This window comes from Mugil cephalus, chromosome 11 (genome assembly GCF_022458985.1).
Source record: "Mugil cephalus isolate CIBA_MC_2020 chromosome 11, CIBA_Mcephalus_1.1, whole genome shotgun sequence".
Classification (NCBI taxonomy): domain Eukaryota; kingdom Metazoa; phylum Chordata; class Actinopteri; order Mugiliformes; family Mugilidae; genus Mugil; species Mugil cephalus.
The window spans coordinates 2,522,175-2,536,804 of NC_061780.1; the positions used below are offsets into that span (position 1 = coordinate 2,522,175).

At 41.9% G+C, this 14,630-nt stretch overlaps 1 protein-coding gene across 10 annotated transcripts in view; it reads right to left on the reverse strand.

Annotated features, from left to right (window-relative positions):
• Positions 1 to 5,803: 5,803 nt before the first annotated feature.
• mef2d (myocyte enhancer factor 2d) overlaps positions 5,804 to 14,630 on the reverse strand; it is an 83,496-nt gene continuing 74,669 nt past the window's right edge. For 5 of the 10 annotated variants that reach the window (XM_047597791.1, XM_047597793.1, XM_047597789.1 and 2 more), the window contains 2 exons: positions 13,184 to 13,234; positions 5,804 to 10,448 (listed from right to left, as the gene is read on the reverse strand). In XM_047597791.1, coding sequence (XP_047453747.1) covers positions 10,037 to 10,448; positions 13,184 to 13,234 — 463 coding nt within the window. In that variant the 3' untranslated portion in view covers positions 5,804 to 10,036. The remainder of the gene's footprint in view (positions 10,449 to 13,183; positions 13,235 to 14,630) is intronic. The other 5 variants (XM_047597794.1, XM_047597796.1, XM_047597795.1 and 2 more) reach the window with 1 other exon arrangement.

Here is a 14,630-nt window from a genome sequence, read left to right on the forward strand (position 1 = left end):
ACTAAGCACAGTGTTCTTTCAAAAGAACTGCATAAAAGGTAGATCATTCAGCTACAAAATGCAATACTCTTGGTAAGAAATAATAGGAGGTGATAACTGTGGTGATTAAAACTCTATAACGAGTTGTTTAGTTACTGATAAAAATATCAACCCTTTCTTTTACTAAGAATACAGTTGCATCCTTGAGAGAAACCAGCTGCCCCCCGCCTAGCAGCAACATCCATCTCTGCTTCCTTTGTGGTTTGCTCTGAGGAGGGCTGTGAAGCTCTGTGTGTGTGTGTGTGTGTGTGTGTGTGTGTGTGTGTGTGTGTGTGTGTGTGTGTGTGTGTGTGTGTGTGTGTGTGCGCGCGCGTGTGTGTGTGTATGTGTCTGGACTTGGCAACATCCCAGCTTCACTGACCTCAAAGCAGGAGTCAACAAAGCAGCACCGGGGCCCTCCACAAGCAAACAGCCGTCCCACGAGACAGCTGAGCGAAAAAGTAGGAAAGAGAACAATGTGTGACCTCACCTCCTCTCCTTCCCATCCATGCCCCCACTCCCTCGCTCCCCCCTTGTCTTTCATTAGTCAGTTTACTGAACAATGATGGCTATTTTGGTGTGAGCGCCTCCTCACTGCCCAGATCTGCCCAATGGCAGCTTCAGTGAGGAAGGAAATGGCAGACGGTATTCACCGTGACAAGGCTGAAGTGTTGGAATGGTATTACGGCAGCTGTCTGGCATGCTCCTATTCTCCTCCCCCACCAATAGAGCTGTCCTACCCTAGACAACCGCTAATTGTGTTAAGAAGAAGAAATGTATTATTGCCTATTGCTTATTGAGAGGAGAGCAGTAACGGAATACACACTGATAGAATTAAGCACTGTGATACATATTTAAATAGTGACTGAGTCACTTGAGGAACCTGATTTATATTTTATTAATAAAGTCAAATTATAAATGAATATCCATTTTCCGGTATGGATAACAGATGTGCATCGAAGAGAAGAATTTGACTATAAAGTGCAATTTGGACTGGTGGCATCTTCTTAGCAAAAATAGTTTACTGTTTCACTAATACTACATCATTATTGAAGCTGTTAACTTGAGAAAAAATGTTACAATTGGATTATTTTACACTGCAGTTTGAAACTAAATCTGGTCATGATCAGGTAGTACACTTCTGATGTGTCAGCATGTTGTCCACAGATTGTCACATTTATACTATACTGAGGTTTATATGAAAAAAAGCTGTAAAAAAAGAGCCTGACAATGAATTACATGGCTTCATTTAAAACAATGTGGGCTTTATGGGCATCAAGGGAGCCAGGTACACTTCAAACACACAAGCGTAATTAAAGTAATGCTGGCTCAGACTCAGACATCAGTCTTGAGGACATACTGTATGGCCAAATTAATGGACGCCACTAAACCAACTCGGAGGTTGGATCCATTTTTGACAGCTGCATGAAAAATTTTATTCCTTGGCAACATAACATAATAAAACCCTGTTGCAGACACACATGTTTAATGCGTGCCAAGTTTTCAGTAACAAGTTCCCTAGTTATCAAAAAATAAATATTTTGGCATGGTTGCTAATTGGTTTTGTTTATGGAGTTTTGTTGTGTTTGAGACAACTCAACACATTTTCTGATCTTTGATTGTCCACCCATGAGTACGTTGGTTCTAATTCTCTTGGATTTAATTGTTTTAATTTTCTTATTTCTTACCGACTGCAACACAGACACATCCTCAGAAATTCTGTTATAGTTCTTAAGATCAGTGGCCATCGGTCCAGCAATGACCAATGACTATTGATCGCTGTTGATTAACACGGGGGAGGTGGGTCCATACGAGTCCATTAAGAGCGACAGCAATCTCTTTCAGCTCTTTGTGTTAGAGTGTGTGCACATGTGTGCTCTGATAGCCATCTGCCAGCTACCATCAATCTCCATTGATTTACCCCTGATGGTATTGGTGTGCATGGTGGTGGAGGTGCAGAGCATGATTAAGGAGGAGTTTGTTCCACTTTAGTTAGTCCTGTTTTATGAGAAAAGACACGATGACACATGGGAGAGAATAAAAGAAATGCTCTATAGTCCACAGGGACAGTGAGGAGGTTAAACAAAATCATCAGCACTCATCCTCTGAGGATTCCAACATTAAATTTAAAATGTGACGTCAGACATGTAAATGGTTTTATTTTTGTATAGCGCCTTTCTATCTATTAGTAGTCTAAGTGCTTTACATTCATATTGACATATCTACCCAATCTATGGTTGTTTTCATTTACATCTTTATATGCCACAGCTGTTTGGTCACTGTTATATATATTTCTTTTTGTTTGCAATTGAGTTTTGTTTGTACAGGACATAACAAAATGGGTATCTCAAAATGAAAACAAAACACAGGATAAGAGCTAAGAACTCTAAGAACTCTGCTTAGGTGAATGCAGTCCTCCGGTGAGGGACGAGGAGCCAAGGAAACAACAACCACTGTGTTACTCTCAGTAGTTTTCAATACCTTGTGACTTACCATGATGCTGGTGCCAGAGAGATGCAAAGACCTTGAACAAAATCCGTACCCCAACACGAGTATACATGCAGTATTTGCAGACAGTAATTTAAACATAGTTTTGTTGCGAAATGTTCTGTTATTATAGACTATAGTTATTATAGAAAATCGTTAGACTGAATTTTTGAGCACTTTATACTGATCTGATGCCTAAAAACTGAAGCCAAGATGAAAGTTCCTTATGTCCTGTGGTGTGATGATGACACAACTTGCAGTGCACTTCAAGTTCAACAATAGAGACTGTGGCTGTCAAGTTGCATCATTAAAATAATGTAATAATACATGACAATGGGTTTATTGCAAGAAAAACACAAGTCAGAAAGTCCACTTCCCCTTTGTGGATCACTAGTTGTTTGTTGCAAACTGCTTCAATGTGTGTTTAAAGCAGTTTAGTTTAAATCTATTGTGGTCCTAAAACAAGTATTTGTAGCTGTGTCTCAGCCTCTGTCCTGACTAAACAATACTGTCTATGTGTGATTTAACTCCAGTATAGTACAGCACTATCGAACTGCCCATCAAACCATTGGTCTCCAGGCTGTATCAAAATAGAATGCAAGTTGCACTGAGGCGTGCAATCTGCTAATGACAGCTGCAAGTTGTAATCCATGATGAGTGGATGAGTAAGACTTCGGGAATGGCTGAATGAATGAAGAATAATCACTCTAATAGCCCATGAGAACAATATTAGAAAGAGGCATGCCCTGGATATTTGAACTGATACTCATCTGGTGCAATATGAACTATTAGTAGAACAGACTCAGAAGTTCACCCACTTTCAGAAATCATGATTTAATTTGACCACATAAATTTTAAGACCTTCTGTCTTAGACAAGGGGATGAGGATGGAGACTGTTTTTATGTCCAGCTTTGTTTGGTGTGAGAGAAACATCCAACATGCATACTGGATGAGTCCAACTAACATCTCCTCTCCAGTGTCAACATTATCATAACAACATATCAACATCCTCCTAAACAGGAATTCACATGGAAGGTTGGAACTTAAAGAAAATCATGTTTTAATTTTATACAGATAAATGACGCGCAAGAAATGTGGCCATTGGGCCAAGTAGAGGTGGCTGAGTTCCTCTGTTGGTGTGTGTCTCTGTCTCCCAACAGATGCCCACACAGTAATCTAATTAAGTGCAGAAATGAAGTTAGATGTGGTCTGGTAGAGAGGCCACGGGCCACACCCATCAACACAGAAAGCACACTGTATGGGAAAGAGGAAGATCACTTGCAACAGATTCTCAGCTTCTCTGCCTGAGCAGCCACTAAGGGCACTTTGTGCAACAAATACACCACATATATCACAAATTCGCTTTCTCAAAATTTGTTGGGAAATCTACAATTGATACCCTCGTATGAGTCATGTGAAAATGACGATTAATATCTTAACAGATCTATCTTAATGATAACAATACATTTCTCCCAGTTGCAACTGTGTGAATGTCTGTGGTTGGATGTGCCAATAGGTACAAAAGTGCTATATAAAAGCAGAACCATTTAGGTATAGGACCATGCAGATAGTGCATACACTATTCTGCATCTCTGTCTCTGCGTGACCAACTGTACAGCCGTGTATACGAAGGGTTGCAGCAGACTCTACTTCCTGAGGAACCTGAGGACCTTCAACAGGAAACTGTTGAATCTATCTATCTATCTATCTATCTATCTATCTATCTATCTATCTATCTATCTATCTATCTATCTATCTATCTATCTATCTATCTATCTATCTATCTATCTATCTATCTATCTATCACATACATGAGCACTTTATCAGTGCAGCTGATGGACATGCGGCATTAGGGAATATGAGCATTAAGTACAGGGTGGCAGTGACAGACCATATACCCCTTTTGGCCTTGTTAAGATATACTACCCTCACACATGTTTGAGCCATAGTCAAGACACTCACTGATGTGTTAAGTGTAGAAAGACTGACTAGAAAGAACCAGCGTGGGCTGCCTGGCAGACAGTGGTCCTCCACTGTCTAGATTGACTTTTGATTAGGCTGTTGAGCATGTGTGGTTATTATTAGAGGCCTGTTGAGCCAGGAGAGTGTGTCTGTCTGAGACGTGAGCTCAACGGCTGCTGTACTCAAACCAGCTGACGGTGCCAGATGACGGGCTACGGTCAGTTCGGTCAGTCCTGCGTTGGGTTGGGTGAGCGGTTGCTTGGGTATTGCTTCTTTGCCACACGGGTCCAACCACCCTTATTTAGCCGCATTGCTATGGTAATCAGTCATGTTCTTCTTTAATATCGCATCAACCGTTTCATATGTAAGCTTCATATGTGTAGCATGCAGGAGACAATGCCATGTTTAATTGACTTCTAAATGGCTATACAGATAATACATGCGTAATAGATTATAAATACTTGAGCTACTACATAAAGTTTAATTGTAAAATCCTGCTATTCTTGGTCAATATGGGTTGTGGGAAGCAAGCTGTGCTCAGCAGCAGTTAAGGGTTCGGGAATTTCAGCCTTTTAATATGTAGCCATTTGTTTTTTTAAGGGACCAAAAGTAACTGGACAGTTGACTTAAAAGCTATTTCTTGGGCTGTTTGGGGTATTCCCTTGTTAATCTTTCATCATTTAAGCAGATAAAAAAATCTGGTGTTGATTCCATTTGCATTTAGAAGCTTAGGTTGAATAGAAAGAAGAAATACTTCAGAGGGATAGCAGAGTGGTCAAATCAGTAGTTTGGCAAATTCTGAGAAAAGAAAAACACGCTGGTGACCTCGGGCCCTCAAAAAGGCCTGGATGTTCATGGAAGACAACTGTGGTGGATGACTGTACCAAAGCACCAAAGATTTCCTCCTGAACTGTAATGAAAAGCAATAAAAAATAAGGCGATTATAATAAAAATAATCAGGAAGTATATTAATATAAAAAGGAAGCAACTCACTTAAATACATCCCCACACCTAAATACAATAGTAAATGTGACTCTTCTCAGCAGTTGAATAATTTAGCTGAATAATTCACTCTTATTTGCAGCTCACAGATTGGTCTCTGAGGGCTTCACAGTAAGAACAAAATGTCCATCCTTCCCTTCCCCGTCCCTCGGACATTTAGCTGTTCCTGTTACTGAGATTTGACCACCTCTGGACTCTGGAACTCTGAGCTTTTTGACTCATGAACAGCTCAACCATCAATACTAGATGTTACAGTGCCCTCTAGCGGTAACAACATGGCAGTGCTTCCACAGATCAGAATAACAAACTATTGAATAAATGACACAAACTCAATATTTTTCTGTAGGTCAACTTGTCTATTTAATATATAAAATACGGTAAAACATACGCAAAAAGAGGAGGAGGGTAAGAGGGGACCAATGGATACTTTGGTACAATAACAAACACTTTTTTTGTAAAAGCAGTATAGAATTTGTAATAACATATCAGTGCATACTTTATTTATGAAAATATACACAAATTGTATATCATTCTCCAAAAACAACAAAAAAAATTATCTTTACAACAAAAAGCAGACTAGCCGAACACAATATATTAGCTATAATTTATTTTTAAACTTTTTTCTTCAATTTCAATTTTTTTTTTCTTAAATGTAATCCTGTGTGATGTGTATTTGCGTCAATATTACATTTGACTTCCTATAACATGATATCACTCTTCTCTTGTTTTGAAACGTCCATGCATTGACATCATTGTGTCTGGTCAGAAATAAGTTAGACGTGTCACTCCCCCCTGCCCCCCTCCCTCCCTCCCTCTCTCCCTCCCTCCCTTCATGAGAAGTTTGTACATTAGACTCAAAGTTGCAGCACTGAAGCGTTCCCTCGCAGTCGCCTCCATCCATCCACAGCCACACGTGTGCTAACATCACTACGCCTGTGGTGTTTGATTCATAAAAATCGTGCAACATTAGTAACACCCTTTTTGAAGAGAAAAAGAAAACAAATCCCAAAAAACTAAAAATATATTTATAGAATATTTTTATATAATAAAATAAAATCAAAATCCAAATAAAACAAAATGACTAAAACTACACAAAAAAAAGGTTATCATCATGACAGCTACCATCAGCGGCAATGATGATGATAAGAATAATATTAATATCAATTCTCAGAGAACAATTAAAAACAGACTGTCACCAGCACAAATTAACACTGGAAAGTGAGTGAGACTTCTAAACATCATTATACAGGAGCATGTATCGCTTTCTCAAGGGGAGGAGGGGTATGCACGTTCATAGAAGTGTTTCTCAGCACGATTGTCTTTCAGTTTTGTGATTACAACGACTTCTAGTGTAGTTCTAAGGAACACGTCAGGGCTTCATAAGAGCTCTCGGCCCACCTGCTGACAAACAAATCCCCTGTGAGTCCTGTCGCAAAGGATCTCATCTAGTTTATTCCTTGGACAAACCTATGACCCCCGACTTAAACGCGGGGTCCTGTTTTATTTTGTTCGAAGCTCAGGGCACAACAGTCTTAACAGTCAAAGTGTTTACACTCGGGGGATTTATATGCTCACGCTGCCACATGCTCAGAAAAGCAATATTGACACTTGTCACGGAGAGGATGAGAGTATGTGTGAGTGAGTGACAGATGGAATAAAAGGAAACGAGAAATAAGTGATGGACTGAGGAGAGGCTGATGGGAGTAGTGTGTGTGTGGTAAAGCTGCATGTTGGAGAGGGGGTGGGGTGGGGTGTTGATTTATCCGTGGAAATGACCACGAAATAATTTGACTTCAGCGCTGACACCCGCTGCCTGTAATGAAATGTGAATGCACGACTTTGTGGCCGTCTCAGATTAAGTGAGTGACAGGGGCGAGAGGGAGGTGATGAGGGCCTGCCCATGAGAAGGATGCAGTGGCTGGATGGTGGTAAAACCCAAAGTTGACAAGTCTGCGTTGGATTTGGGAGGTAGTCATTAAAAGATCAGGAAATCGTTCTGAAACCTCCGGCTTAATGACAAATGATACCCAAACTCTGCCTCCAGTGCTTTTAACAAGCAAACGGATGGAGGCTGAGAGTGCTTTTAGGAAAATAAACACGAATATGCACTTTTGAACACCACATTTCTTTTTTAAATCTACCCACTAAACCCTAAATCACCCCTTGCCACATTTATAGTAGTACGAAAATGACATCCTTCACATTTCTATTTCCTTCATAGGCTTTTCATCTCTCCATAATAGAAAAGAACAGCCAACCAGTGATAGGTGAAGGAGAGAACCTTTCAATATAGATACATGGCTTTTAATAAGAGGGAGGGGTAAACTTCTAAAACAAACACAAAAAGAGAGGAGGGTGGGGGTGGGGATCCTTGGCTCACTTAATCATATACTATCTGTGTTTGTGTGTTCTGGAGTTTGACTGATATGTCTGTAACACACATTTGTTTTTTGTACCAAAGTTGCAAAAGTAGTCATCTGATCAGCAAAAAACCTGAAGGTAGAAAATCTTGATCACGTGACTGAAGCTGAAGACAGAAGCTCTTCAGTGGTCTTTAGTAGTTTTTAGTGTAAACAGCTGCTGTTGGCTTTGAGGGATGGATCTACAAAATTCAGTAAAAACTAAAATGCTGATCTTGAACAATTTAAATTCCTGAATTTCTTTTTTTATATCTTAAAATGATTAATTATTGGATGGAGGTTTGTATGCAAACGCCATCTTCCAATTCATTTTTCCGTTTAGAGTCTTATCCAGCATCTGCAGAGTAATAAATACATTTAAATCAAACCACAACAAAATGCAATATTTTCTTTTTTTCTGCTGATTATCGGATTATAAAGCTTTTTCACTTGTCAGTTATATCAGTCTAACCCTTGTGTGTGTGTGTGTGTGTGTGTGTGTCTATAGGTCAGGTGTGTGCAGGTGTCTGAGGTGGGAGTTAAGGTAAAGTGCGCTCCATCTGTGACAGTCCTAATTGCTCACCCCAAACAAACCAAATCACCATGGCTACATCTTCCCTTTCTGCCTCAGCAGCACCCTCTCTTGGCTCGTCCACATATTACACTCTATATACACGCATAAATAATGATAAAAAAAAAAAAAGAGAGACCGATCACTGAGAATCAATGTTTGATTTTTTTCTCTTTTGTTCAGGGATGTCCTGCCGAATATAGAGTTTATATATATACACAATCCCTGTCGTCTGTCTCATGTCCCAGATGCAGAGCTGCCCTTGAGACCTCCTGTTTAAATATATACTTGTATATAATCTATTTTAACCTTCAATACACCTTATCCCTGTCACACAGAAGCCACAAAGGTTACAGATTGCTTATATACATGGTACCTCACGACTCTCCCTGTCAGCTATCTATTCAAAAACATTAATTGCTTCACAAAAATAATTTCAGCTGTGTGCATTGCAGGTGTGTGTTCAAGGATGAAATTGAGAATGAACATTTGTCCAAATCACAAAAGAAAAAAGAAATAAAAAGAGAGCAGTTGAGGTAACAAACCTGTACACACACACTCACACGCCTTTCTCAGCATCTGCAGTTGACACAATGTTGGTGAAACGAGGAGAACCTGCGTCATGTGTAGTTGAGCTGTTGCAGCTCATCCCTGATTGAAAGAAAAGCAGTCTTTTTACCTCAGCAACGAATCGCGCTCCTCGTTTTACAGCTAGTCTGCATGGTTCTGATTAAATAAACACCCAGGGTTTGTCATTCTCGTACAGAGGTGCCAAAGTGCTGACTCTCCTTTCGACGGAGCCTTTTTCTTGGCTGGGACGGGAGGGAAGTTTTTATTTTAGTGTCTTCATATTCAAAACTGAGGGGAATCCAAACTCTAAACGTCAAGAGTCAAGACAGGAGGACAAAACTCCACACTTTAAAAAGAACACAGCCGCCCAGGCTCTTAGACTAAAATCTAGAGCGATAGCAATACAACAGTGGACGTGTGGATGTGTACTACGATGTGGACTCATTTGGTGGCGCTGATTTTAATACAGCAGTCATGTCAGAGCAAAACCTACTGTGGACAAACAGTAAGGACATGAGGATGGGATATTGCCACCTGCCTCTAGTTAAAGCAGGGCATGCTGGGAAACCAAGACTGATTTGTTTGTCTTCTCTGCCAGGAAGTGTCACATAGTAGTACGATTACTTGCCACTGTGGCCTGATTAGAAACTCATACACTTCTATTCAAATACATCTGAATGAATTCCAACGTGGTCATTGTTTGGATGAATAATCCCTGTTTTGGTGGCTCCACCCACTGTGGGTTTCAGTGTGTGTTGGTGAAAGTACATTAAAGTTCAGATGTGAATGCACATTGCCATACAAGTGAGTACCAGTGTCCACGCGTGCGACATGAGAGTGTGTTAGCATGCTTGTGTTGTGTGTATGCGTTTCCTTTGCAGACAGTAGTTACTGGGTCGATAGTATATTAGGCATGTGTGTATGCAAGGGGGAGACATGGGGCGTCGGGGCTGGTAGGGGCATGTACACAAGCCACAAGTACACATCCTCCATCTGTCCTTACTTCCCTTCCCATCTTCCATCTCTTTATGTGACCCAGGCATCCAGTCTCATTCTCTTGACGTTGGTCCCGTCCTGTTCTTGGGGTTCAGCCGAAGAGGGCCGCAGTAGGACCATGGCGGGTTGCTGGGCTCCGGCGCCGGCCTGGTGGTGGAAGTCCGTACCCCCGACTCGACCTTGGTTGCCATCGTCCCGGTCGCTGCCCTCATATGAGCTGCCGTTGCTGCTGAGGCTGTCAATGGGCGAGCGGGTAGAGTAGGCGACCGACACCAGACCTTGTCCCTGGACTTGACCCTGGCCCCCTCCACCTCCGCCGGCACCGCTGATTGAGCTGGGAGTGCTGCGGTCACGGTTTGGAGAGACAGGTTCGGACTTGATGTTGACGTTGGGGTTTGTGTTGACTGTCAGTGCGGCACCCTGAGTTAAGTGGCTCACAGGCCTGGAGGAGAGGGGAGAGAAAAGACAAAAAGGGTTATGACTGTATGTGAATGCACAACTACTGCATGTGTATTATCCTCAATAGGACAGAGGTTGACAAGGATGGAACATAAAGTTCAGCCACTAGTGTAAACAAATTCAAAGAATGGGTCGCTGTCAAACCAATGTATGTTCAGATTAACATGTGCTGGACAAATACCCAAAACACCCAGGCAATGCTGTGAACTAGGCAGATGTAAACTTGGATGGACAACGAAAACACACATGACAGAGAAGACCACGTCTGATCCACATAAAAGCACAGTCCATAAGCCATGCAGCTCAAACACTCTTACATATCGGTTCTGATCTGTCGAGCTTTACAGCTGAATGTGGGCATCAGTGGAGGATGTTTCTGAGGCAGTGATACTTTGTTAGTGTTTTTTCAAAAAATAAATAATGCTGCTCACGTAGCTTTTAGAACAATTTGAAGAAATGACACTGGTCCGAGCTTTTGATTGCAAATCTAGGCAAGCTCCAGCAATACTGAAAGAGTTTTAAGGCTTATCAGGAGGTAGAAGACTGCATAGCAAGAAATACATAGATCTTTTCATTTCTAACGAATGGATAATGGTTGTCATTGGTTGTCACATTAGATTACATGCAACTACTTGTTTTAGACAAAAAAAGGACTTACAGCTGGCCTACACTCCGTACTGTGCCTGAATGCATATTTCTCAGACATAAACAATGCACTGAAGCTGATGATCCTCTGCCCCTGTGCTACTCTTGCTACACTTCCAGTGTCCACCAACAGTATTTAGACGAGCCCAGCGTTCAGGTTTCCCTCTCTGATCTACAATACATTTAAAGAAGTTGCTTAACAATTATTCAAAATCTTCTCTGCTGCTATCTTAATCAGCATACTTAGACACCCACCTCTGAATCCCGTATTGCACTCATAAGTTTTGAAAGTATAATTGTGGCCTGAAGGAGAGCACACAACTCCAGCATTTGACTCAGCTGCTGTACAGATCATTTTTGTGCACGCGCCCTAGGATGCTCGGGACAAAAATCATGTGCCAAAAAGCTTTCGTCTGTGTCACTGTCTGTGCTCCTACCTGCCACAACCCTTTGATCAACCCCTCCACCCTCAGACTCAGCCTCCACCTCCTCCTCCTCCTCCTCCGCTGGCTGGAGGCTGAGTCGAACCTGTCACTGGGGCTGACACCAGCTGTTGACGCTGCACTGTGGCTCGCTCCTTTGACGGTGTCGACATCATTTTTTTCCCGCTAGAGCTCGCTCTATCGCTCCTTCTCCCCCAGCCTGACATGGAAGATCTGAATTTGAAGCTCCCAATTACTGCGTTTCGCCCCTCGGGTATGTTCTAATATGTCATATCATGAGCCATCTGCAGCACTGTATCTCTAATATTCCCTCAATTACTGGCAGTCTGAGAGGGGAATTTAAGATAGCATTCCTCCAGGCCATCTTGGTCCACAGCACTCAAATGTGCCCAATGTCTTCCTCTGCCTGACACACACTTAAAGTTGTGCACTCTTGCTGTCTTACATATACAAGTTCTTCCCCTTCTGTACCCTCTCTCTCTCTCACACAGAGATCCCTTGGTGGTGGCGAGGCTCACTGTGTCTCTTCCTGTACCCACTTCATCAAAGCTGAGCGCCGTGGCTCGGGCCGGGGCAGGTAGATGGATGGTGGTGCCACAGGAGTGCCGCCGCTGTGGCGAGTGAAAACAGCCGAGTCAGCGGGCCAGTGACAGTGATGAAGGCGAGAGCGGCAGGCTACCCCCCGCCCCCCCAACCAGAGCATGAACAACACGCGAACACAGCCACAAGCAGACATTTGGTCACAGTGCGGTGTGGTGAGCTGCAGCCGTGTTTCCCAAAATGATCTGCTTTTTTGTTCAAGATTTCTTCAAATCTCAAATCGGGCCGCTTTACTAAAGTTTATGTGTTATAACAGTTTGTTATTAGATGTGACAGATCACAGTCAGCACTGCTTGCAGTTAAGACTTTCATTTGGTTAAGTTAGTACTGTATTAGAGGAGGCAAACTTGAATACTAAATCAATGAGCGACTTCAGTCTGAGCAGAGAGCTCACAGCATCTTAACACTCCCACTCCATCTACACAAATTAACAGACAGCTAATGTTTCAAGTTCCTCAATCAGTAACTCTTAAGATTTTAAGAAGTTATCTTGTTTTTAATTTAACTCCAGCCTGTGTAAATTTTAATGAATCCCACTTGTAGACACCAGCACTCTGACACATTTTTAGCAAGCACAGTGGTGTTTTATTGATATTGTAGCAGTAAGTCAAAAACGACTTATGCAATTATGCTATTAGGCTAACAATATTCAAATACTGTTAGTAACCTACTATAATATGTCAGCTGAATATGATTAGATTAAAAAACACCTATGTCAGACTATATCTACTTTCCTTTTAAGACCTTCAAAAGAGAAGGAGGCACAAGTGAATAAAAGTCCAAACAGAAAGGAGAAGGACCGTCCAGCATTACTCAGCTGCTTAATTCTGTAATGCAGTTGTAACAGCTTCTCTCTTTCAATGCATTTTCAAAAAATAATTGTTTTTATATAGTGTACATGATAAAAATTGTTTCATTTCCACAGCAGGTTTGGGTAAAAGTTTCAAAACTGTGCTGAGGTTCCTTTCTGCAGGGGATATTTTGGGAAAGCAGTGTGCTGCAGCTGGCTTTAGTGGAAAGAGTACAGTACCAGCAGAGGCCCTCCTCCCTGCCAAAGAGCAAGTTGGACTGAGAGGCCAAGCTGTGGAGGGAGGTGGAAAAAGAGACAGGCAAGTTTAAAACAGCTAAAACAGCAGGGAAACAGTGGAACGGAGGCCAGTGCGGGTACGGTTAAAACAGGAGGCTCAACAGCTGCTTCGGTCACGCTGGGATGCTGTTAGAGGCACAGTCGTTTACGGGAGGAAGTGTTAAAACCCAGCTGACGTGAATTTGATAGTCAATCACATGCAATGCGTTTTTACTGTGATGAGCTTGAAATAGTTGGATTTTCTAGTTGGTTGTCCTCAGGCTGGTAGGAATGTGTCTGCAGTGCTAGCGACCATTAAAGGACCATACTGCCAATTTTCATTGTATTTCAAACACACTTTTTTTATACCTGCTGCTCCCATTTGCTTATTTGTTACTGTTCTCATTTGACTTAAATTTTGAGTTAATCTGGGATGAATCAATGCTAATTGCATTGTGAAGATTTTTCAGTGACAGTCAAGATAGGATTACTATTGGTCCTTCGTTTAACCGGGGACCATCCCTGAGGAGAGCGCAAGATTTCTGAGCTCTGGACAGCTGCATGTTGAGTCATTTTGCATTGAAGCAAACTAACTTGTGGCCATCTTTTATCTCTGTAAGGGATAAGTAAACAGCTTGGCACTCATTAAAACTTCAATAGATTTTTTATCTTCCAGGTAGAAGGATAATAGCTTCTAATCTGTGGTCTGGGACAACACTGATTACGCTGGGGAGGTTTTACTGATCAGCCTCTGATAGCGTGTGTGCATTGTGCACAGCTGTCAAACACAGTGTCCTGTAAGCAATTTAGACAAGTGTACAGTCTCTGCAAACGTTTTCCTCTTAAACCACTGCAGAGAAAGTTGACAGAGATGAGAGGCCGACTGTGACAGACAGTGTTTTGGAGGATTAAAAATAAGAAAAAAAGTGAGACCTCCATGAGGCACTACAGACTTATTTTATATTGAATTTATTCTGTAGGCTATGCTAGTATACTGATGGTTCAAGTGGACGAGAAACATGTCGCAACACAAACCTGAAAAGTGTTCATTCATTTACTGCTAAAATGTCCCAAATGGACACCTTGTCTGCTGGTAACACATTGACTCAGGTGGGCAACAAACAATGACAACACGTCCTGAATCAACCACCATCCTAACAGCACTTCTATATAAACACACCTACTGGCTGAGAGTGAGCCTCTGCAGAGAGGAGGTTTAGGGGGCAGCCGTGACATTAACATTTAGATTGGGGAGTCAGGGGGAAGATGAGAGTCAACAGGTGTACACAAAATTAACCGAGCCTGAAAAAGAGCAGGAAATAAGCGTAAAGTCGGAAGGAGTGGGAGAAGGATGATTAAAGGGGGGAGGGAAAAGGGTAAGATGACAGAAACCATTTCCTTGTGGAACCCG